This window comes from Mustela erminea, chromosome X (genome assembly GCF_009829155.1).
Source record: "Mustela erminea isolate mMusErm1 chromosome X, mMusErm1.Pri, whole genome shotgun sequence".
NCBI lineage: Eukaryota > Metazoa > Chordata > Mammalia > Carnivora > Mustelidae > Mustela > Mustela erminea.
The window spans coordinates 114,444,695-114,469,430 of NC_045635.1; the positions used below are offsets into that span (position 1 = coordinate 114,444,695).

The following is a 24,736-nucleotide window of genomic DNA, read 5'->3' on the forward strand; positions in this document are numbered from 1 at the left end:
AGGTGTTCTTTTTAAAATTTTAAGTGAATTGCCAGCATTTAAAAATTGAGAGATTGCACATGTTTTAAAGACTCAGACTTCCAGCTTCTTTTGAAATATCAGAAGATCTGGCCACATGGAGCCTGCATTCCTGTTGGGCAACAGCCGGCTGAGGAGCCGAGTAGTTGCTGTGTCTTCAGGTGGAAGGCGGGCTCCGAAGTTTGCCAGAGCCTCTGCCACTCTCTCAACCTCCCCGTCGCCAGGGACAGGCGTTGGTGGCTGTTATCGGAGTGTTTTACTCATTTTGAAGAGCTGCTTGGCTCTTAGAGGCATGTGAGTTTTCAGCCTCCGGTTTAGATGAAGTTGAGGTTCCAGATGGAGGGCCATCCTTTCTCTCAAAGTATTAGCTTTTAATTTTCAGGTACATGAGGTTGGGTGGTACTAATTTTAACTTAAGAGACTGCATTGAAAGGGTTGAGGGTCGGGCACCTGGCTGGTTCAGTCAGTAGAACGTGCCACTCTTATCCTGGGTGGGGTTGTGAGTCCGAGCCCCACGTTGGGTGTAGAGATTGGTTCCACCAAAAGAGTTGAGGGTAAACATTTGAGGAGAGAGCTACCTCCTCATGGTATCTGATTGAGCATCAACAGAGTTTGGGGGATTCCTGTGCTCTTTCCCCCAGCTTTTCTCAAACTTTCATACTTGGATTCTAACACAGGAAGTCTGGGAGAAGGGCCTGAGATTTCCCAGTTCCAGTAAACACTGGATTGTACCACTGGCTAGTCCGAGGACGCATGCCCCTTGGACCAGCAAGGGGACTCAACCCTAAAGAAATCCTAAGGAAAAGCTCATGCAGTGATGTTTCTTTTCTCTCTTTTTTATTAAGATTTTATTTATTTGACACAGAGAGAGAGTGAGCGAGCATGCGCACGGCAGGGGGAGCAGCAGACAGAGGGAGAGGGAGAAGCCAGTTCACTGAGCAGGGAGCCCAATGTGAGGCTCAATCCCAGGACCCCGGGATCATGACCTGAGCTGAAGGCAGATGCCCAGCCAACCGGGCCACCCAGGTGCCCCTCACGTAGTGACGTTTCTATGTATATTTTTCTTTGGCCCAAGAAAGAGAGGAGATCTTGGACAGGCTGTTTGTGGTTGATTCTTCATAGGTAAACCTGAGTTCACTTCTAGTTCTCTTCTAGTTTAGTCCACCAGTAGGGTAAGTTTAGAAAGTCAGCTATTTTTTTTAAAGATTTATTTATTTGAAATGGAGGGGGGTGAGGTGGGTTGGGGCAGAAGGAGAGGGAGAGAGAGAATCCCAAGCAGACTCCTTGGTGAGTGTGGAGCCCGACCCCAGGCTCTGTCTCACAACTCTGAGATCATGACCCGAGCTGAAATTAAGAGCTGTATACCCAACCGACTGAGCCAACCAGGCACCCCAGAAGTCAGTTTTTTAATATAACATAGCCATATAAAAGATAATTTTTTTATTTTAAAACATGCTTTAAGTATCTACAGTAAAATAGCTACATGTGTTAAAGCTCAAGAATAGTGAAGTAGGAATTGGAATTGTGAATTTTGTAGGAGAATAGATTTATGAGACGCTTAGAAAACTTGTAAATAAGACCACAGAAAATAGGACAGTTACCGAGTCCCTGGATAAATGTTAGCCTTGTAAGCTATATAGTGAGAGTGGTAGTCAGAAAGGAAGAGTATCAACAGGCTCAAATACGTAAAATTTTCTGAGAGTAGATCTTCAGTGTTGTTAAGCACCCACATAAGAAACAGGAACTCTGGGGTGGCGGATATGTTAACTAACTCTGCAGTGGTAATCAGCTCGCAGCATAAGCCCATGTCAGGTCATCATGCTCTCTACCTGCAGCGTGTATATTTCTTGTTAATTAAACCTCAGGAAAGCTAGGAAAAACTCAGGAAAGGAAAACACCAGGAGAAGAGTGTGGTGCCTTTGGTAAGATAGTTAATTTCCATATCACGCACAGAATGTGCCGAGATAGTGCCGCCTGATGGTAGGTGCTCCCTAACCGCTGGCTGAGTGAATTCTGCAGCTAGGTACAATGGTAGATACTCCCTAACCACCGGCTGAATGAATTCTGCTACTAGGTATGATGGTAGGTGTTCCCGAACCAGCAGCTGATTGAATTTTCCAGGTAGGTGGGATGGTAGGTGTTCTGTAACCTCCAGGTGAATGAATTCTGCAGCTAGTTACAGTGGTAGATACTGCCTAACTGCTGTTTGAGTGAATTCTGTAGCGAGGTAGAAGGTTGAGAAATGTACCGTTATCTCGCAGAGCAAATAAATGCCTGCAGAAACGTTCAGCCTCTTTGGTGTGCAAAGGTAAAGCATATTCAAACATCTCAAAGATATATTTTTCACCTATTAAGTCAACAGAAACAAAAGGAAAACCTAGTGCTCATACAGTTGGTTGCCTCGAAACTGAGAAACACTGCTGGTAGTGCTGGAAGCTGGTAATAAGCCTTCTGGAACATGATTTGGCAGTTTTTGGCCAAGCTCCCAAGAAGAGAATGAAGGTATTTATCACAGGTATTCTCATGGACAAAAAGAAAGGATTTACATGTCCAACATTAGAGAATTGGTTTAAGGACTCTAGAAGGAGTCTTGGTTAAGCCATTAGGATACAGCTGTGCGGTGGAATTCCACAAATCGGCCTGAGATGATCATCTTGAGGCATACAGAGCGGTATGGAAGGACTGTACAACACGGCCTTCCTAAAACACGCCATGCACATCTGTCTGTGTGCTGTGATGACAGCCTGGTAAAGAGCCACGTGCATGTGGACAAGAGCGAGAGGGAACACGTCGTTTGAGGTTTTCTCCATATTACTGTCTGCGGTTTGTACATTGTACCGCAGGTCTATGGCCCGCCTCGAGGTCTAACTTCCCCAGCTTTCACCTCCTCCACTGGTGTCACAATCCGTTGGTGTTGAGATCTGGTGGAGACTCCTGCCTAGAGCCTAGGCCTGGGGTTCTGAGGATAGAGTTCCTACTTGCTGCTTTGTTCCATCATGCTCCACTCTCGGTTTTCTTCCCTTTTCCTTCTCTTTCCCCATTTTTCTTCTGTTTTCTGTGGTTGGTAGAGAGGCATCTTGGTGACCTACGTGGTCGAGTATAAATCTTTGTCTCTGAGCTTTCTCTTCCCGGGTAGCAGTGCCAGGGCACAGATCTCGCTGTCTGAAGGCTCCGGGTGCCCATAAGTAGAGCATCAGTGGGGCCGCAATGCAAGGACTATGCCTGGTTCCTCTTCTGGTGGCCTTGAGCTAAGTGACAGAGTCCCCTCTGCCGTCCCGAGCCTCTGTACAGCGCCCCCTACCCAGCTGGGTTCCCTGTGTCAGATCGACTTGTTTCCCTGCTGGAAGTGTACTCTTCTCCTTTAATTAGGTCAGTTACTTCATGTCTGTTTTTCTTTTCTGACATGGTTTCCTCTGGCTTGAGCACCGCATATTTTCCCCATATGTCATTGCCTCTAGAGCTTCATGTTGCAATCGTTGTTCAAGGGGAACAGAGAGCACATTACTGGGGGGGGCGGGTAGCTCTTGACTCTTTGCCTGCCCTTTGCCTGCATGAGCGTTCCTATTGCTTTTGGGCCCAGTTCTGTTTGGTTTTGTAGTCTTCCTCGTCCGTTATGTTTGGACTGAGAGATGCTTAAGTAAAAATAATGGTAAGTCAGAGATCTGTCTGGCAAAGGTGCAGCCCATTTGTTAAGGTTACTGGTTTATTTATCTCCCCTGTCTCTATGGTGACTAAGTCCAGTGCTGAGATTTAATGGACTTAATTTTGACCTCTTGTACACGGCCTAGCTTTCCCAGCCTCTGATGTAGAAGGAATTCATTTTCCCTGGGGGAGGGATACTACCTCACTTAGAGGAAGGGTCCTCACAGGTCTCTTGAAAAGTGGGATCTCCAGAGTCTTGGACTCTTGGGCCGTCTTCAGAGTTCGTGTAGCACTTGTAAAGAAATGAGAAATCTTCTACAGAAACGTGCGCATGCACACAACATTACTGATAGCCCCAGGAAACCATTTTCTTTTCAGTGAAATAAAGTACTATATAGATAATGTGAAGGAACAGTCCATAAGAACTTTCTATAAGAGAACCATTTGTAAGAAAAGTTAAGTCAACGGGAAGGAACGTTGATTGGACGTTACGCATTTCTTTATTTTTAAAACATATCTTCTTTATCTATTATAGGATTATAAATCCACATGCATGTACATGTTTAAACCACATTTCAGACTTTAAGCATATTGAACTGAGGCATGGAGGTCCATAATAAAGGTCGGGTTGGACAAGGATTCCCACGGAAGAAGCTAGATTTGTACACTGCAATTTAAGTCTAGTGTATCCACTCGATGTAAAACAAAGGCCTGGGAAGTCTGACCTCCAAGGTAGCTCGTGTCAAGCCATCTTGGACTAAAGTTGGTTCAGACTGTTAAAATTTTGCATCATCTCCCATACGATGCTTTGAGACTTTGAAGGATACTCCCGTTTTAGGAAGTTTAATGATTTATCCATAATCACATCAGAGTTCTTTCCTTTAAATAAGGCTTGTATATACTGTGTTAGTCTTTTCGTGGAGAATTTACCTGTTTGCAGGTCCTTATATCTTTTCTAGGAGCAAATTCATATATGCAAGTTCTCTTTCAAACCATAGCAAAGGAGCCCATCCATGACTAACACGCATGGCGCGAAGGCCAAGGCAGGAGGTGACATAAGTGTGTTGCATCCTTATTCCACAGTGAAATATTAGGGATTAGATATGTCATCAAATTCAGTCCAGGTCGAGCAGGAACTTGTGAATATTTAATGTTTTTATTAAGACTTTTTAAAATCGTAAAACTCCATGGATGTGGAAGTTGTTTTAAGACACTTTTCTCCATCATCAACTCGTCTATTAATAGGACAAAGTCTTGAGAAGCCAACAACAGATGCTCGCCTGTAAAGAGATCCATACTTGGGAGATGAATGTTGGATAGTCACTTAAGTCCTACGTTTGAAACTTCTCAGATAAGGTCACACACAGCTAAATCATGTACATTTTATCGTGGTCAGTACAATAAGCCCAGCTGAGGTCAGAGCTTTCGCAGACCTCAAACCCTGAAGGCTGAAGCCCTTGACAGTGCTTTTGAGAAAGAATAGCACTTTTTATCCTCCTTATTGTCATTGTCACCATCATGCTTATCCTGTCAGCCTTACGTGAAAGCCCGGCGTGGAGAACCGTGCTAATGCTAGTCGTAATTTACTATGATTGTGAGTATTTCCATTTTGTTGAAACAGCTCTAGGAATCAGATCAATGTAACTAAAAAGGATGAAATATTCAAAAATTTATGTAGAACAGCCGCCTCCCTCTCTTGTGCCGTCCGCCAGATGAGCTCCGTCCTTCCTATCCCGTGTCTTCCACAGGGGTAGCCGGGTAGCTGGTGAACAGTCAGTTTCATAACGTGTCCTCACCTAAGATATCAAGCAGCAGTCCTAAGGGAGTTTGGTGAAAATCTGTGGTCTTCCTCTCCAACCATGACATGTGTGTATACGATAGGACCATTTTTATACATTCTTCGGGGCTACGAATTAGTCATTTACATAAGATATACCAAGTGTTTCTATTCCAGAGCCAGTGGTGCTTTTTTTTTTTTTAAAGTTTAACATTTGCTAGTGGTGCTTTTTCTGTGGATTCTATGATGGGTTTGTGTACACAGTTGTCAGTGTCCGTGTGGTAGGGGATTCATAATCGATAGTGCCTTCTGCTCACGAAAGTGGTTCATATGCTCACGGAATGGAGAAAGTGAGTTCCCCTCTTGGCATTGGGCTCACAAGACAGGTTTGAACCCGGAGACAACCCAGTGTGTTCCGTTATTTTAGCCCTTCCTTCGTGTTCCCAGCTGTGTCCTCCATATCCCCAGTCCTTACATAGGACCTTGCCCAGCTCCTTTGGTCCTCTCCTGGGTGTTCCCTTTTTGGCACTGGGACAATCGAAGGCCCAAAGGGAGTTAGGGATTTGCTTGGGGCTGCCGTCTCTGAACTCCGTTCCACTTTCTGGGGTTTTTGTCACCTGCGGTCAGCCATGACCTGGAAGCAGGTGATCCTCCTCCTGACGTGGTATGAGAATATCAGAAGGAGCCTGATGCCATCCTTCTCCTCACTTTGTCTCATCGCGGAGGCATTTTCCTTCCCATCAGCACCACATGGAGGAAGAGCACGTCACGATAAGATACTGCGAGAGGGACCACGTTCGCATAACCTTTATGACGGTATATCATTCTCATCGGTCAATGTTATTATTAGTTTTTGGCATTCGTCTCTTATTGTGCTTAATTTACAAATGAAACTTGACCATCGGTATGTATTCAGGAAAAAACAATCCATGTCGGGACCAGTACTGTCTGTGGCTTCAGGCGTCCATGGAGGGTCATGGAACAGATCCTCTGCAGGTGAGCGGGCGCCCCTGTCCTCCCCCCAGGAAACTGGAAACTGTTTTCTCCGATACCCTCCATGTCAGCTCTAACTCATTGCTAAAGGCTTTGCAGGCAGTCACTAGAGAAACCGTTAACTGAATGAAGGGCATTTTATGAATTAGAAACCCTACAGAGCATTACGATGTTATTACTGAGGACCGCCCCAGGATCGTTGTTTGACTCCCTGTTCCCTCTAATACCAGCCATCACTGGAGCGTGTTCTCGAATAGAAGAGTCCCTCCTACCTCACTGTGGCATGGCATCATTGGTTTCCAACCTTTTATTATGCAGTTTTTCAAATAGGCAGAAAAGTTGAAGCTATATAGGAAATGTTCATATGCGTACCGCCCAGATTCTATGATTAAGCATTTCACTGTGTTCACTGTTTCATCTATGTATCCATCCATGTGTTAGTCTGCCTTCCTTTCTGGAGGCATTTCAGCATAAACCGCCAGCACCCTTATACTCCACCCCCAAACACTTCAGCATGCATGTCGTTATGTGGTTTCAGCCTTGACCTTAGGGCTGCTTTCAGATGTGTAATGTCCTGGCACTTGTCGGGGCAGTGGCTAAGAAGAGACGGTAAGTCGAATGTGAAATAAGCTCCCTTTTCAGACGTGGGGTTTTTTTTTTTGTTGTCTAAGTACAGCAAGCACACTGACCTGTACATGCCACTGCCCCCGCTCCCCACCCGCGGCATGGTCACATGATTTGTATTATTGAGACTTGGAACGTCAGCTGAGGATGTAGAGTTTGAGGGTCTCGTTTCTATGAGGAAAACTGGAGGGTCGAGGCTAGTGGGGCAGAAGGTTCGAGGTAGGTCTGACAAGGGATGGGGAAGGAGGTTCAGAAGCAGGAAGTGAGCAGTGCACTACCTCTCATACTGTCTGGGGAAGGCTCAGTGGCCATGGGTCTCATAAACGCTAACAGTACGCGTATAGTGTCCTTCCGTTCTTTTTTTTCCCCCCCAAGGTTTTATTATTAAGTCATCTCCGTGCCCAATGTGGGGCTCAAACTCACAACCCGAGATCAGGAGTCACGCACTCTAGCGATTGAGCCTGCCAGGTACCTTATGGGTCCCTCCATTCCATTGATTTTCCCATTATATTCCGTGGAACCCTAGAATTCATAGAAATGTGGCAGAGGTTTCACCAACATTGAAATTAGACTTTTCAAAGTGTACTGAACTATTAAAAAAAACTGACAATGGGTGCCTGGTGCCTCAGTGGGTTAAGCCTCTGCCTTTAGCTCAGGTCATGATCCCAGGGTCCTGGAGTCGAGGCCAGCATCAGCCTCTCTGCTCAGCGGGGAGCCTGCTTCCTCCCCTCTCTCTCCGCCTGCCTCTCTGCCTACTTGTGATATCTATCTCTCTCTCTCTCTCTCTCTGTCAAATAAGTAAATAAAATCTTTTTAAAAAATTAAAAAATAAAAATTAAAAAACTGACAAAAAGCAGCAGACCTCTTCAGCACCACATCAGCGGTGTTTTATATTAAATTTTAACATACTGGGGAACACTTACCAGTTGACTTGAAAATAAGTAAAGGTTATTCATGTCAACTTAAAATAAAATTTTGGTTAACACCTATCTGTCATCCATCAAAGCCAGGGTAATATTTCTGTTACGGGAATAAAGACAAAAGGTCTTCAGCAAGAGCATTGCACTAAAGCCCTGGTGTTAAGGCCTTGGCCTAAGAAAGCTGAAGTTACAGTTTGGTTTCTAGTTACCATGAGTGCTTAGCCATCTGTTATATTTAGATTTTTTTTTCTAGTACCTTTAGGAATCTGGAAAGCGGTAAGTATATACTTTTAGCTTGAAATGGCCATAAAAGGGGGAAAGGTAGTTAAGAAGCCAGAGGCTGGCTCCTGTCTCATTCCTCAGATGGGGCCGAGTAAATGGATCAGAGAACCTTCTAAAAGGTCTCTCTCTTGGCCCATAGCTCAGACTGCTCAACCTAAGTCCGCAGTGTTGCAGTTCCCAATGAGATTTTTCAGGGCTTCTTGGATTATGCCCGAAAAGCTTTCTGGTGGCTTTGGCAGGTTTCTTTGAGCTGGAGGCGGGGGTACTCACCGTCCCTTCGTTCCAGACCGTACCACGTTCTGTGCTTGTCGTCTAAAATGCGTTTCCGAAGCCAGTACCTGCTTGTATGTGGCTGCAGTTGTGTTTTGAAATGTTTGCTTATGTAGACTTTATTCTCCCCTAACATCTTATGATGACTTTCCAAGCTGAAGTGACTTTGTGGTGCACACCTATGTACCCATCGTCTAGGTCCACCATTAAGGTTTTACTTTCTTCCGTCACCATTTCTACGCATCCCACTGTCTATCCATAAATTCACTCTCTCTTTGGATGCATTTCAAAGTAAATGCAGTAGATTTCGCCAGTTAAGGAGTTTTACGTATTTTACACCCTTGGAGTCTGGCTTTTTGAACACGTTTGTGTAACATGCATACATTGGCGTAGAGGCCCATGAAAGACATAAAAGAAATGCTCGGTTTTACTGGGAAAAATCTTAGAAGCCTTATTTTAAATGTAACAGATTTTCTGGAATTCTGGCCTGGTGTTGGAAAAGAACAGTGGCGTATTTTTAAATCTGAACTTTCTCGTGACTCATACGTTACTGAACCCTAATAAAGAAGGGGGGTATCCTTGTAAATTTTGTTTTCATTGTTGAGACAGGAGCCGAATACCTTCCAGCTCTTACAGAGAGGCAGGATCGTCTTTAAATCTGTTATGAACGGCAAGTGTTGGTCACTCCAACAAAATCTATTTTATTTGGAAAGCAGAGGGGAGCAGTTAACTGATGACTAAATTGGTCTCCACTGGACCCGATCCCAAACGCTGGTGTCAAGGTGTTAAGTGCAAATTATTATAAAACACTCCTGTTACAATTGGAGCGCTGAGACCAGGTTGCAGATGAGAGCTTTGAGTGTATGGCTTTTGCCCCTCTTTGTACGGAAAGCGCTGTACATTCTTGCAAAGCTGTGTTGTTGCTCCCTTTATTCTCAATCCCCAGAATCCTGTCCAAACGCTCTCCCTTGGCCTAGGGGGTTGGCTGGGTATACTTCCTTCTGGAAGTCTTCACTTGCACTCTTGAGTTAGCTGGCAGATCCCTTAAAAGCATTTCCAAGCAGCTTTTCCCACTCCCCATAGGGACAATTCCTGTAGCTTCCACCCCAGTTCCAGCTGCTGTTGCTTGGGAAGAAGCAGGTCCCTGCTGTGACCTTCCAAGAAATGTTAGTGTAGATGAAATAAAAGTTAGGAGAAGAGATCTTTGGGGGCAGGGAGTAGGTGGGGGATGTGGGTGGCGAACTGGGCGATGAGATACATTTTAAATGTGTCAGAAATTGACTAGGACCAAATTATGCATAGGGACTTGTACAGACTTTACTGAGCACCGCAGATGGACATACCACCCTTTCCAGCTCATAAAAACTCCTTGGCACCATAGAACAATTTGTACTTTGATCTCAGAAGAGACCATTAGGTCGCAGAGGTTGTGATTCCTCACTACCACTGACTTGCTCTTTGGTTGGTCGGTTTGTTTTTTAAGATTTTTATTTATTTGACAGAGAGAGAGAGTTTAAGCAGGGGAAGCAGGAAGCAGAGGGAGAGGGAGAAACAGATTCCCTGCTGAGCAGGGAGCCTAACACGGGACTCAGTCCCCGGACTCTGGAATAATGACCTGAGATGAAGGCAGACACTTAACCCACTGAGCCACCCGGGAGTCCCTAATTGCTCTTCTGTTTGTTTGTTTTTCTTTCTAAGGATTTTATTTGTTTATTTATTTGTCTGAGCGGGGAGAGAGATGGGGGAAATACTCACACAAGCAGAGGGAGAGGCAGACGCAGAGGCAGAGGGAGAAGCAGGCTCCCCATCAAGCAAGGAGCCTGACGTGGGACTGGATCCCAGGACCCTGGGATCACAACCCAAGCTGAAGGCAGATGCCCAACCGACTGAACCCCACAGGCACCCCGACTTGGTCTTTGATCTCAGAATGTGACTGGCCTGTTTGGAGTCCGTGGCATGAACCCGACAACACAGAGGACGAGTTGTCTTCGCTATACTAGAGCAGGTTACAACTGCTTCTAGATTTTGTTTCAGTTCAGGTGCTTGAATTATTTCATTAACGATCAGGGGCTATCATGAATCAGGTTTTATTTTTTAAAAAAGATTGATTGATTGATTGATTTGACAGAGATCACAAGTAGGCAGAGAGAGATTGGGGGTGGGGGAGAAGCAGGCTCCCTGCCGAGCAGAGAGCCCGATGTGGGGCTCGATCCCAGGACCCTGGGATCACGACCTAAGCTGAAGGCAGAGGCTTTAACCCACTGAGCCACCCAGGTGCCCTCAGGTTTAATTTTTGAAAAGGGTTGTTCTAGGTACGAATACTTTATGTTCTGTTGTTCCACGTACAGTACCACCTTCATTAAACATTTCCACAGATCCGTTCAGAAGATGTGTCTTCTCCCTGCAAAAACGTGTTTTTAAAACACATCGGAATTGGTTAGACTGTGTACTTACTGCTAGCACGAAGGTGGACAGTTGTCTAGATTTATGATTAGGACAGGTGACAAAACTTGTGCTTCTATTCTTGGCTTGACCTCGCCCCCCTCCCTTAAGGCAAGACACTTAATCTTTTTAATGACTCAGTTTATCTGTCTGTACCGCCTGTAGTCTTCTTTCACGAAAACAGTACCTGGTTTATATAGCATTTGAGGATGTGATACAGAACGTGGCGTGGAGGTTCAAATGACTATGTAGAAATTATTTGTGTGTTGAATGATGATCTTGACAAATTACTACTTAACTACATTTAGAAAGTTACAGCTCTGAAGGGAATTGATATTTGATATTGTTGTCCTGTGTGTTCTAAGTTACCATCATAACAGTAGGAAAATAAACCCTGTCTTGGCCATGTTACAAAGGGATTAACTCACTTCTTCAAGTTGTTACTAAATCTCCAGCCCTTTCCACAACAGAAATAAAAAGTGCTCCTTGTTTTCTTTGCTTTTTCCAGGATAAAAGTCTTCAGACTAACCTTGGGGTAATTTTTTCTGTCGTTGAGTGTTTTCCGAATTATTCTCTTTGTGGAGATGGAAGGGTAAACCATGTCAGAGACCCAAAGCAACTGAAATTGCCCCTCTCCAAGTGTGCAGAAGGGGAGGTATGCCTTTGATTAGTAGATCAAAGCCAAGAGCCAAGATTATGTGGAGCTTGCCTATTACACATTTGTTCCCAGGCCCTTGAGTCTTTGCAGAGAATGAAATTGTAACGAAATACAAGAGGATTAAAGAGCTAGACCCTAATTGAAAGTGAAATGCCCATATGACTCCTTTCTGAATTCTCTGTCCTGAGAGGTGTGGGCTCACGACACAGAGAATCCCCATCATGGAGGTTGTTATTCTCTTCCCAGTGACCTGCTCCTAGGTTTCATGGTGCATGATAAATAGGTGTATCTTTTTGTGAGACTCATGGCGGATGAATCATGTGAAAACTTAGATCCACTTGAAAAGTGAGCAGACACTACCTGCTCGGGTACAAAGCATGACAGATGTATGTATTTTTCTTTTCTTTGACACATCTGTCTTTTCAGTGTTCCTTTTCATTTCGGACAGTACCAGGGCACAGACGATTTAATTCGGTTCCTAAACAATCAGATCGGTATTAACCTCCCCATCATATCAATGGGGAAGGAAAATGAACCAACAATCCGAGAATTCTCTCTGGGATTTCTGATTCCACGTCTATTGCTCGTTCCTTGAGTTACAAAACAGTCAAGTCAACAAAAACACTCCCAGGTCTTTTCATTAAATGAAAGCTTAAAGTTAATTTCACTTTTATACTCTTCTCTCTGTTTTCACAAAGTCCACTTGTAATTGGCTTTGCTGTGGCTCAGCTCCTGAGTTAAGCTCTTCCCTGCCCACTTCCTGACCCAGTATGATCGCTTATATGGGCTTCAGTGTTAATTTGTGACGATAAACGAATAGACGGTTTGAAGTGAATTAAAATTAATTGGGTTTCATAATTTTTATAATACTCCCGGTTTGCCACCCTGAATTGCTACAACCCTATGACTGAGGACCCCTGTTTTCACATCTAACTGAAATAGCTGGGAAGCATGCTTCTAGATAAGTTTGCATATATTAGTGCTGATTCATAAACATTTGCCCCTTTTCCTGATCTCCAAAGAGTTAACTTGTCCAGTGTCCGCTGGGAGATCAGAGTGCGGTGCTGGGGACATTTCTTTCTCTCATTGGTCTCAGCTGGTAAGTCAGGGACGAAGAGAACCCAGGTCACCTGGCCCTGGATTAGTGATGTGACCTTAGAATAAGCGCCCATTTCAGGAAAGACAGACTTTTGAGGCCACAGACATGGAGCTGCTCTCTTGCTTTCAAGAAGGAACACTCACGGGGTTCATTTAAAACCCTGCTGCAGACAGAGGCCAGAAAACTCCTACCCGGTTTCTGCGAGGAACGAGGCTGGGGTTCTCTTTTCCCAGTGTGTGGCCTGAAGGTCAGGCCTGTGAGTCAGAGCCAGGCACTGGGCTGGCGGTGCACACCAGGGACACGGTCCCGGTCTAATCACCCGCCAGGCTTCGTGGCCGCCTCGGGTCACTCCATTGTAACCCCTAGCCCAGCAGCTGCCTTGCGTTTTTTTAAAAACAAAGAGGAGAACACAAACATTTGAAAGTCAGGTACCATATATACTTTATAGCTTCTCAGCCCAAAGACTTGATGAACACGGAGTGCCTCGTCAGTGTCGGGCTGGGGGACACCCCCCCCTCCCCCGCCGCCAATGGCCGGCAATGTGAGCGTACGTGTAGGTTGTCCGGATAAGTGTTTTACTCCCTTTCTTGTTTTGTAATTCACTGGCGAGGCATTAAGGTTTGGTGCAAAGATCACTAAACTTGGAATCAAAAGCCACTTCCTGTCTGGGTGGCTTATTAACTCAGGGCAACCTTAGCATAGTTGGCATGGGACTCCCAGATGGCATCCTCTCCGCGAGGACAAAAATAATCTGCCATTTCAGTAAGCTTTGGGGGGGGGTGCCACCCAATCCACTTGAGAGCCTTTCATCCTTTTCCTTTTTCTCTCTTGCTCCCTTGCATCCCTTGTAAATCGCAACTCTTCCGTGTGTCCGACCCCTGCTGGGTGTGAGGGGAAGGCAATCCGATGAAATGAACTTACTACTTTTATGAGCTGGTTCGTTGTTTGTAGTAACAGACTGAGAACAACTCAAGTGTCTTTCAGTAAGGGACCAAGTAAGACAATTGCGGTGTGTCTGCCCAGCCGAATACTAGGTACCTTGTAAAAGTAGGAAGCTCTTTATGCTCTCACATGCAAAACTCTTGAAAATATATTAAGTCCAAAAGGCAAGGTGTAGAATAGAGTATGTGTAGTACACCACCGTTATATTTTTAAAAAGGGAAAAAGACCAAATGTATACAGCTCCCTGTTTTCCTAGGCCCAGTATCTCTGGAACCCTAAGAAGACACTGGTATCATTGGTGACTCGAGAGAGACAAAGTGGGTGTCTGGGGACAGGCAGGACAGAAAGATTTTTCACTATAGACTCTCTTGTACCTTTTAAAAAAATTTTTGCTATTTCAAAAATAAAGTAAATCCATACACAAAACAAAAGGTTCAGCAGCAGCATTATTCCTAACAGTGAGAAAGCCAAAACAGCTCCTGTCCGTCACCAGACGAGTGAATAAACAGGGTGCGGCGTAGCTATACAATGCACTATTATTTGGCGGTAAGATACAACGAAGGGCCGTACCTGCTACAGCACGGAGGAAAGAGCAGGCTTTGTGAAAGGAAGGCAGGCACAGAAGATCACACACACCGTATGACTGCACTGGTATGAAGTGTCCAGAATCGGCAGCTCCCCACACAGGAAGCAGACGAGTGGTTGCTGGGGGGCTGGAGGAAAGCTTGGGGGGGTGGTGCGGAGTGACTGCTGATGGCCACAGGGTATTTTTCTTGGTGTCGAAAATGTTCCGGAATCAGATGAGGGCGATGTTTGCACAACTTTACAAAGATGCTAAAAACCACTGAGGTGTGCGCTTTGTGACGGTGAATTTTATGGTGTGTAAATTGGACCTTAATACATAAACTGGACGGCAACTTGGTAGAGTCAGGAACGTGGAAACTTTAAGAATCACCGTGAACATATGAAGCCGTGAACAACTTCCTTCTGTTCCCACTTAAGAAATATTTCCATTGTAAAATATTTCACATAGTGTCACTGATGACACCAGGGGCCTTCTGTCCTTGAGCTGCTTTCCCTGACACTCGCCAGTGATCTCATTTCATTGGGGAATATTGGTAACCCCGATGAAGGAAACCCTGCTCCATAGTAAGGACTTGTGGCACATGGGCTCGAGGTGTCGCGGCTAGAGGCCTTCCCCGGTCCATGCCACTGGGACAGTAGGCCACGGCCGCTTGGAAGGGAGCCACAGGGAACCGTTCGGACTACTCTGCCCTTTCTCTCCCAGTAACTGATCTCAGAGGGGCCCCTGGCCCCATCCTGCCTCCCTGTTCCCAGGAGCCACTCCCTTTCCCTTTCTTGTATTCCCCTGGGTTGAGCTGAGTCATAGGGTTTAAGGAGCCCTTTGTAAAAGGAGGGGAGACCTGTGGGCCTGACAGACATAACTCCTCCTCCCCCTAGTCGCTTGCCTTCACAGGTGCTGTGGCACTACGGACTGTCCCCCAGCAGGACAGTTCCCATCATGGCAGCTGGCCCGTCTGTGGGTTGGGCAGGTAACAGTGTTGTGTCAGTGTTCCCAACTCTGGGAACTTAAACCCAAATTCCTCTTGGGGTGGGCATGGGAAGTTGACCACAACGTGTCTTTGGTCAGGAGCAAGGGAGATGATGTGTCTTTCAGTTCTGACACCCCCGAGACCTCAGGCCTTACTGTGCTCACTCAAACCAAGTCTCTCTACATGCCAGCTCACCTCAGGTCTGCTGCTGAGCCCTTCCTCTGTGTGGCCTAGTAAGATGATAAGATGGTGGTTTCTTTTTTTCCTTTTTTTTTTGGAAGATTTTACTTATTTATTTTAGAGAGAACATGAGTGGAGAAAGGGGCAGAGGGAGAGGGAAAGGGAGAGAAACCTAACTGGACTCCGTGCTGAGTGTGGAGCCTGATGAGGGGCTCGATCCCACAACCTTAAGATCAGGATCTGAGCCAAAACCAAGAGTCAAAACGCTTAACTGACTGAGCCACCTGGACGCCCCTAAGACATGTCTTTGAGACCCATGCCCTTGGCATTCGTTCAGAATTAATTTGTGTATTACATACAAAACTAACCTATGTTATGGCCAGAGCTACTGTTTCTGATGGTACACCTCTTCTCGTTGATCTGCAAGGGCCAACTTAAGATCAGAGATGCGATACACAGATGGCCTTCCTCATTAAGTAGTCCCATCAGAGCAAGCCTTCATTTGTTGTGTTGGGAAGTCTCATCATCCATTGGGCTCACTGGGCCTCACTGGTTGGAGGGATGTAGGGAAAAATCCCTCCCCACCCTGAGACATAAGGGGTCTTCTGTTTTCACTAGAGGATCAAGGGGCAGTCTCATTCTCCCTAGGTGTCCGCCATCTGCTCCTAGACCCTCTGTGTCCATGCCTGGACTGTTGTGCTGCCAGAGGCTAATTGCCCTGAGTCTTTAGGACATTTAAAACTGTCCTCATGGAGACCTCTCACGCTGTAACCCTTATAGGTGGGCTCTTACCTCTTTTCCACATGTCCTCTGTGAAGTAGTAAGCTCGAAAAGAAGTTTTTCTTTTGCAGGAATCTGCTGTTCAGGAATCCTCACTTGTAGAATATAATTGAATGAATAGCAGTATACTGTGCTTACAGCAACCCTATTGACATAGGTGCTCCTGTTATCCCCATTCTACAGAGGAGCAAACTGAGTCACAGAGACATTAAGTAGAATTTGCTGGCACACAACCAGTAAGTGGTGGAGATTCTAGGCCTTCTGTCTCCAAAGTCCATGCCCTTAGCCACTACACTCTTCTCCTGAAACTTGAGAAAATAGATACAGCTGTATTAAACTCAGGGCAAATCCCATGTTGTTTGTCTTAGAACAATATTAGTTCAGACAGTCCCGTATAAAAATTAAGGCTTGAATTTCTTTCATGGATGCCCTCAAAAATCATGACGGCCCGGTCTACACCGTCTGATCTGCATTGCGTGGAATGCGGTGGCATCCTCGCCCTGGGCCCTGGTTTCCTTCTCCATACCTGAGACCGGCGGGGCTCCTCTACACTTGGTCCATATTCACGTATTTGTTCTTTGACTCTCACACGGCTTGAACACGAACAAGAAAGCTTGGAATCTGAGGTAAATGTGAGGTCATCGTTCCAAGTGTGTGACCTTTGGTGGCTCCTGCCACTCTAGCTGCGGACTCCTTCTCGTGTTCTATTTGCCGGACTTTGTGTTCCCGTCATTCTATTCATGTACCCGCGGCCTGGCATGGTGAGCGCATTGCTTGACTTCAAGAGGTTTGGAACCACTCACTCGTGCTCCTTGTGTGTCAGCTGTTGTAGGTGGGTCCTTTGCTCCTCCATCAACCTGTACCTTCCCTGTCTTGGCTCCTTCCTGGTTGCCTCAGCTCAAGTGTCTGGTCTCTGGACTGTTGCAGTAGCAGGAGAGGACCTGCCGACTGTTTCACCTGTGAATCGGACCACTGTCCCTGAGCCTGGAGGTCTGTGACCCAGACAGCTCGCCCCTGCTGATGACCCTCAGAAGTCAGGGGACCATCAGCTGCGTTCCCAAGTTTGACAGTGGCGTGACTGAGCAGCCTGATGTGCGGGGGACAGGGCGTCGGGGGTCCGGACGCTCAGCTTCCAGGTCTGGAGCTGCTGCTAAGGCAGTGAAGCAGGTCATGTCCCATCTCTGGGCTTTAGTTTTCCTGCCTGTCAAGTGGGGTGGCTGGGCCTGGTCATTTCCAACTGTGTCGTTACGCCGTCTCTGTGACGGGGAATCACGCACAGACCCCACCCACTAGACTCCGTCCTCACCATGTGGACTGACAGAGAAAACAAGCTACCCTTCGGGGCAGTGAGGTCATTGCAGGCCACCCACGAGATCACACCGGCCTTCACTCTGGTCTCGCTGTGGCATTTTCACGGTATAAGGCCCGTCCTTGCACACAGAGCAGCCCTTGTCCCAGAAAGCCATTCATGTTTGCTCCCTCAGACGTGAATCACAGGGGGCCACCACCCTCCTGGGTCTGCCTGTGAGTGTGGCCTTCGAATCTGGGCTGCAGTACTGCTCAGGCAGCCAGATCATGGCCCTCGGGAGACCTGGCAGGTGGGGACCAAGCAAGGCTTTCACCTTGATGTCCTTCCGACCCTCCAGAAACCTGGATCATCCTCTCAGTCAGCGCTGTTGCCTGTGGACTTCTTGTGTCACCCCCAGATCCCTGCTTCATCTTCCTCCTGTGCCCTCACTGCCACTCTGTGCCCCATGACTGTACCCCACAGAGCCACTCACAAGGGTTCCTGACCTTTGCCCTGAATTCCAGGGCCACAGCGGTGCATGATAGGGTAGCGTGGTAGTTACAGTCTTTTGGTGGGTGAAGACAGGGTATGTGTTACTAGGTGAGCTCTCCCATCAGGAAGCAGGGCTCGTGTGGTGCGGTGAGGACACCTCTGGTCAAGGCAGTCGATCCCAGTTAGCAGCATTAAGAATGAAGAGATGGGAGCTTATTCGAGGTCCTGTCCTTTCCTGTTGTGGGTATTAATCAGCCGGGTGAATTATAGACTAGGGTCACGGAATGTCTCGCCCTCGAGCGTCTATCTGAGGCTTGAAATGTCCCTAACAGGTGGGCTCGGTGAATGCCAGGACTTAGCATGATTGAAAGGGTGTTTTGAGTCATGGCACATGGCAACATGGAAATAAAACAGAAACATCACAAGTGGGTGGTAGAAATAGACTGGAAGAGAATTTTAACACCTAAAATATGACAAAGATTTATCCTGGCTAGCTGCTCAGTTTCATGAAACATTTATTTTCATCTGATCTGAGATTCTGCATTCACATTACGTATTTCCTTCTAAAACTCTTCCTGGTTTCTGTTTCTTTGCTTAAGTCATTTTCCTCTTTATTTTCTGTTTTAAGTGCCACTCCTTTTTTTTTTTTTTAATCTGAAGTCATTATAGTGGCTTACATTGAAAATCATTTGTTCAACATTGATTGTCCCAATGGTGATTTCCGGTCAGAGGCCCATAAAAATATCTATAGGATGTGGTTGGGCTCATTCCTACATGTGAGACTCTAGGCGGCAGACTCCAGGAGGAGGAGACATTTAAAACTCTTACAAGGGCGCCTGGGTGGCTCAGTCCTTAAACATCTGCCTTCGGCTCAGGTCATGATCCCAGGGTCCTGGGATCGAGCCCCGCATCAGGCTCCCTGTTCAGCGGGAAGCCTGCTTTTCCCTCTGCCTCTCCCCCTGCTTGTGTTCCCTCTCTCGCTGTCTATATCAAATAAATAAATAAAATCTTAACAAATAAAAAAAAATAAAACTCTTCCTAATCCTAGAATGACATTTTCAAAAATCAAATAGTGCATGCCATGGCTTGTGTTTCAGTTCTCTCCAGGTGAGGATTACAAGGAAACTACGTGAGCCCTGGTGCAGTATGAGGTAGACAGGTCTTCTCTGGCATGATGAGCATTTTTAGGTGCTTGGCTGTGTACGGGGTCTTCCACTGCCCATAGCTGACCTCGTTGGTGGCAGGCCTTTGCCTTTTGTGGGCCTTCCTTTTCCTTTGCCTTGCAATTTGGGGAGTCTTTGGGGAGGCACAGTTTTCTGGGGCTTTGCTTTCTTTTGGATCTTGCATGATGAAGTTGCCCCCTTTGTGGTTCTTGGGGGGGCCTCCCTCATTTTACACCTTGACATGTTTGCCCCGAATTATGACTATGACATTTAAGTGCAGTGACTTTGCAAAATTTGACTTGTCAGTCGGAAAAAGTCCTCTTCCCACCCTACAGATTGACAGGAACATGAGATGGCTGAAGCTGTACTGGGCCTTTGCTGGCAAGAGCACACAGGACAAGAGATACTCCGGAGAGCCCGCCATGGAATCCCATCGTATCATAGTGCATGACTAGCTGCCCGAAGCTCGCGGTTGGAGAGTCACTCAGTAAAATTGTTGGCAGAGGGCCTAGTGGCCAGACAGAGTTCTGTGGAGGAAAAAAGCCCTGGTCCAAGTGTTTTCATCAGTCGTGGGCTTGGGCAGACGAGGGCAGGTGTGCAAATGGGCAAGGATGAGGCCCCTGGTGTGTGTACGCTCCATCCCACGTGGTTGTCGGGCTCTGGCCTCTGACCGTACTCATGGGAATACGTTTTCAGCCCTTTGGAAATTTCTTTGGTCAGAGGAGACTATAGGGGAGGCAGGAGGGCGCCACCAGCCAGGCTGTGAGATGTGGAAGCTCCCGCAGTGTGGGCCACCCGGGTCACCGAATTGGCTGTGTTGGACTCGTGGGTCCCCGGGGTGTGGTGTCCCTGAGGTAGAGACTGCGGGGTTGGGTTGCCCCGTGGGAAGGCCCACAAACGCGACTCCCCCGGCACCACACTGTCAGGCCCCTGTCCCCTCTCTCTCTCTCAGCGCAGCAACTCGGATCTTCATCCCCAAGGGGTCGAGCCATGGACCCCTCAGAAGAACCTCCTCACAAGGGCCCAGACACAGTGCCACTGTTCCTCCTGCTGGCTGGCTCTGTGTCCCAGGCTCCCCCCGGGTTGCCCTGACCCCCACGACCCCGCACCTCAGAGGGTCCCCCCCACTGGCCTCTGCTGGCGTCCGGCATATCCTCGTGCTTCCCTGTCCTCCCGGGCCCTTCGCCTCCTGCCCGCCGTCCGCTCCTGTCACCCCATCGAGCTGCAGCGGTACCCTTCCGGGCTATCTCCCTGCCTCTGGCCTCCCTCCCCTCCTCCCTCCCCCACTTGTTGCAGCGCCCCCCACACCACCCCCCTATCCCCCCACACCACCCCCCTATCCCCCCACACCACCCCCCTATCCCCCCACACCACCCCCCGCCGCCAGCTCCTGATGCCTCCGGAGCGCCCCTCTGACCCGTCCTCCGGGGCCGGCTCCCAGGCCCTCAGGTCCCCCAAGCCTCACCTGAGCCCGCACGCGGAGCTCGGCCACTGCCGAGTCTCGGGGCCCCCTTGTGTGTGCGGGGCGGCCTCTGTGCCCTTCCTCGCCCTCGCGGCGCCTCGTGCCCAGTGTCCATGCGCGTTGGAAGGAAGGATGGCCTCGTGCTCTTTGTGGCCAGAAAAATGGCTCGTGCCACACAGCGGGACATCAGGGCAGTGTTTGCCTCTAAAGTACACGAAGGCGGGGGTGGCGGAGCCCTGGGTGGGCGGCGGCCAGGCTGCAGAGCAACTGGAAGGCCGAAGCGGACGGACAGACAGCCGCGGAACCGAGTGGTTCTCGGAGGATCGCACGCGAGAGGAAGCTCAGGGGTTCTGAGGCCTGACGCTCCCTGGAAGATCGCCCCCCAGAGCGAGAGGGGAGAGAAGGCCGGAGCGCAGCCTTCGGGCAGTGACGGGGTCCGTTCCTCAGACCGCGGCCGGCCCAGCAGCGGTCCGCGCCGGCGCCTTGTGAACCCCACGGCGATCGCAGAGATCGTTAAACGTCACACTGGTAACGAGTGATGAACTTGGCTCGGACGCTAACGAAAGCAGCGACTGTTCCGGTCTGTGACACCCCCACCCCCCGGCTCCAGGCAGGGCAGAGTCCGAGGAGCCCTTCGTCACCCCACCAGGGCCCTTTTCTGTCTGGGTTTTGTGAAAGTGTGGCTCTGACTTGGGGCCCCGAGCCGGGGGACCCCTCTCCGTGCTTCCTGAGGCTTGGGAAGGAGTGAGGGGTGTTCGGCGGGCGGGGTGAGGGGAGCCGCAGGGCCAGGCTCCCGCTCCGGCCAGCTTGTCCTCGGCCGCCAGCTAATAACGGGTCAGAAGGAGACTCTCTGGTTTATGTATTTTCTCTCGTGTTTCGGACAAAATAGGTTTCCGGTGGTTTGCTAACTCGGTGAGGCAGTCCGTCTGTCTGTGGTCTGTTGGGACTTTTCAGAACGCTGACAAGCTCCCGCCCTTGTCCTCATGCAGGGCCTGAAGCCAGGACTGGCTTCCTGCGGGGAAGCTCGGCCTCGAACGCTCCTCGCTCAAGTCTGGTTTCCGGTTCATAAAGGTCAATTATCTGCTACGACACACGTGGTTCCGCCAGGCGACCTTTATTTCAGGGACCTTTACTTCAGGGGTGCCGCATGATCCAGCCGGCCAGTCTCCCTGTCGCGATTCATCAGGCCACTGAGAAAGGGGATGTGGCAGGTCGGGAGTCACCCCCTTCTCCCAGGCTGATTCCTGGACCGAACACATGATAAATTTGTCTGTGACCTCCCAGTTTTTGTTGTTTTGGCATTTTCTAGCTAACTAGGACTTACAGCTTCAGCTATCTTTCAGAATAAACTTACTCAGGACGCCTGGGTGGCACAGTCGGTTAAGAGTCTGACTCTTGGTTTCCGCTCAGGTGTTGATCTCAGGGTTGGGAGATCAAGCCCCACCTCGGGCTCTGGGCTCAGCAGGGAGCCTGCTTGAGACTCTCTCCCTCTCCCTCTCCCTCTGTGCCTCCTCCTGCTCATGTGCATTATTTTTTTTTAAGATGTATTTATTTGAGAGAGGGAGCGTGAGCTAGAGGAGGGGCAGAGGGAGAGACAGAGAGAGAGGCAGCAGACTCTCTACTGAGCACAGAGCCTGCCACGGGGCTCGATCTCATGACCCTGAGATCCCGACCTGCGCCAGAACCAAGAGTTGGTTGCTTAACAGACTGCGAGACCCAAGCGCCCCAAGAATAACTTTTTCACTAAACATTTGAAGAGCACAGTCATCATAAAACTCATTCACGCACATATCCATGAAGCAGTTCTGGCTCAGCTGCTGCAGGCTGGGGAGAGAAGACAAGACCAGCCCCCGCCTGCTGGGGGTGGGTGGGGGCACAGAACTGGGCTGAAACCGGTGACATGCACTAGACAAGGCAGTGTCTATATGGTACTGAGCCCAGGGCCTGCCCGTGAGTGAAGGTCGGAGGCCTTCCTTGATGTTCAGCCACCGAAGACACTTTCTGGTTCCAGGTGGGACTGTGCGTTAGTTTGATATGGGGCTTGATGAACACTTTCTGCTTCTCTTATTTCATTTCTCAGCAGACACTTACTGTGGGGAATACACTGGGGAAACGGATAGAGAGTGGGGGTGGGGAGCACGGTTGCAGTTTTAAATAAGTGGTGCGGTGAGATGTCCCTGAAAGGGACTTGGAGCAAAGCCAGGAAGGAGGTAGAGGAGCACCCCATGCTGGGGGAGCGGGTGTCGGGGTCCGAGGTGGGGCGTGTCGGGAGGGTGCAGAGCCCAGCAGGGAAGCTAGCGTGAGGCTCGAGTGAAGGGTGCGGGCGGGTGTGGGGGCGGGTGGGATGAGGGCAGAGAAGGAACGGGCACGGGGTCCTGGAGGGACTTAGAGGCCATCCTCCAGCTGTTGCAACATGTTAGGTCACCCTCTTCATTTTCATCCTTTTTTCTTTCTTTCTTTCTTTCTTTCTTTTTTTTTTTTTTTTTTACTTTTGTTGTCCCTAACACTGAAAGCAAGAGATTTCATCTGTGGGACAAAGTATCTTCCTTGTGTACATGGCGACTACACAGGTGTCCGTCTGTCCTCTGACAGTGAGGAGATGTGTGGCTAGAGTGGCTCTTTCACTGTTCTGCTGGTGTCTGGTACATAGCAAGGAGGACGTGGAGAATACCCCTGACCTCTGTATTCCTCGTGTCTAACACCTTTTAATTACACTGGTTAGCATAAGTCTGTCCCTTACGGTTCTTTCTCTCGTTAACAGCACAAAAATAAGTTCTTCCTAGGGCCCAGCGCAGGCTGTTTAGGCATATGAAGTGGATTCACAGGGGTGGCTCAGCGTTAAGCTATGCCAGAGCCGAGTCCAAATTTTATTCCGGTACAGGGATGACTTTCTATGTGGCCTCTCTGGCTCTGGAGCTAATTTGGATGCTGAGTAGCTCCACAGGTATTTATATGTAGTGTTTGGTATTTTTACTGGGTCCTATTCTTCTCCCTTGGATCACCTAAAATGGTTAAGAATTTTCTAGTGGGATTAAGGTTGTGATCTCTGGGGAGGGGTGGGCCATCTGCTCTCGGTTATTTTTGTGTTAGCCGCTTCCCCTTAAATGTATGTTCACAAATGAGCCACAGCCTTATCAGCTGGGGTCGAGGGAAGACGGGTCTAGGTGCTGCTCCTGAACTTGGTCTCTAAGCCATGGCTTCCCATAGGCACTCAGGTAAAGCTTCCTGTTCTTTATCTTCTGTCGAGCACGGTTTTCTTACAGCAGTGAATCCATCACTCGACTTCAACATACTTTGTAATGAAATGATTTTAGGCTTGTCTAGAGGCTAAATAAGTCCTAGTTCATCTCTGTTCTGTCCTTGCTTTCTATTGTTGTTTCAGAGACAAAAGGCAGTGTGAGTGGCTTGTGTGTGTTTTTTTTTTTTAATCTAAACTTATGACTATAGTTAACACTTTTCAGGACATCCTGTGAAATTGTAAGACATTGTGCAAGAAAAGATTTTGTGGTGGTGGGCGGTGGGGGGGAGCGATTCTTTGTTATTTGTAAGATAGGAATGTTCATCTTGAGTGCTTTAAATCGAATTTAAGGTGTGTAGGGAAGGGCCGCTGAGTATGGGGCTGGAGAAAGTCCGTAAATGACTCACCACATCTTCCCCTTCCTGAGCGGTGGGCTTAGTCCTGCCGCAGAGAAGCAGCTATGATCCTCTTGATGTAACAGGTTAGGAATTGTTCTTATCAGAAAAGGGGCAACATTTCAGAATCTCCTGAACGTCATGACCGTGAGAGTCGTCTTCTTGTTTTGCAACCTGACATGAAGGAAGCCCTTTGGCCGTGGACAGACACCCGTGGAACAGGGGCGAAAGGACTGAAGGACCGGCCATCTTCCCCAGAAAGCTCGGCTCTCTGAAGTCACCCTCTTGCCTGTCTTTCCTCTAAAGCCAGGAATGTTGCTGTGGCTCTTTTGCCCTCTCTGCCTAAGGAACGGTCCCCTCTCTTACAAACAGGCACTTCGTCCTCTCTCCTGGCTTTCAGATTACGGGACAAAGTAATTTTTGGTGGCAGTCTTTTGGAAAAGTGATTTTTGAAAACTTGTAATTGCCCGTGAAAATGTATTTTATTTTTTTTTAAAGATTTCATTTATTTACATGAG

At 48.2% G+C, this 24,736-nt stretch overlaps 1 protein-coding gene across 6 annotated transcripts in view; it reads left to right on the plus strand.

Annotated features, from left to right (window-relative positions):
• The window catches only part of FHL1 (four and a half LIM domains 1), a 61,567-nt gene that overhangs the window by 25,611 nt on the left and 11,220 nt on the right, over window positions 1-24,736 (plus strand). Inside the window, exon 1 of one of the 6 annotated variants that reach the window (XM_032329809.1) lies at window positions 23,629-23,800. The exons of 3 other annotated variants lie outside the window; for them this stretch is intronic. In XM_032329809.1, the coding sequence (XP_032185700.1) occupies window positions 23,779-23,800 (22 nt within the window). In that variant the 5' untranslated portion in view covers window positions 23,629-23,778. Of the gene's footprint in view, window positions 1-23,628; window positions 23,801-24,736 lie in introns of those variants that run through there. 2 more of the 6 variants (XM_032329816.1, XM_032329815.1) reach the window with 2 other exon arrangements.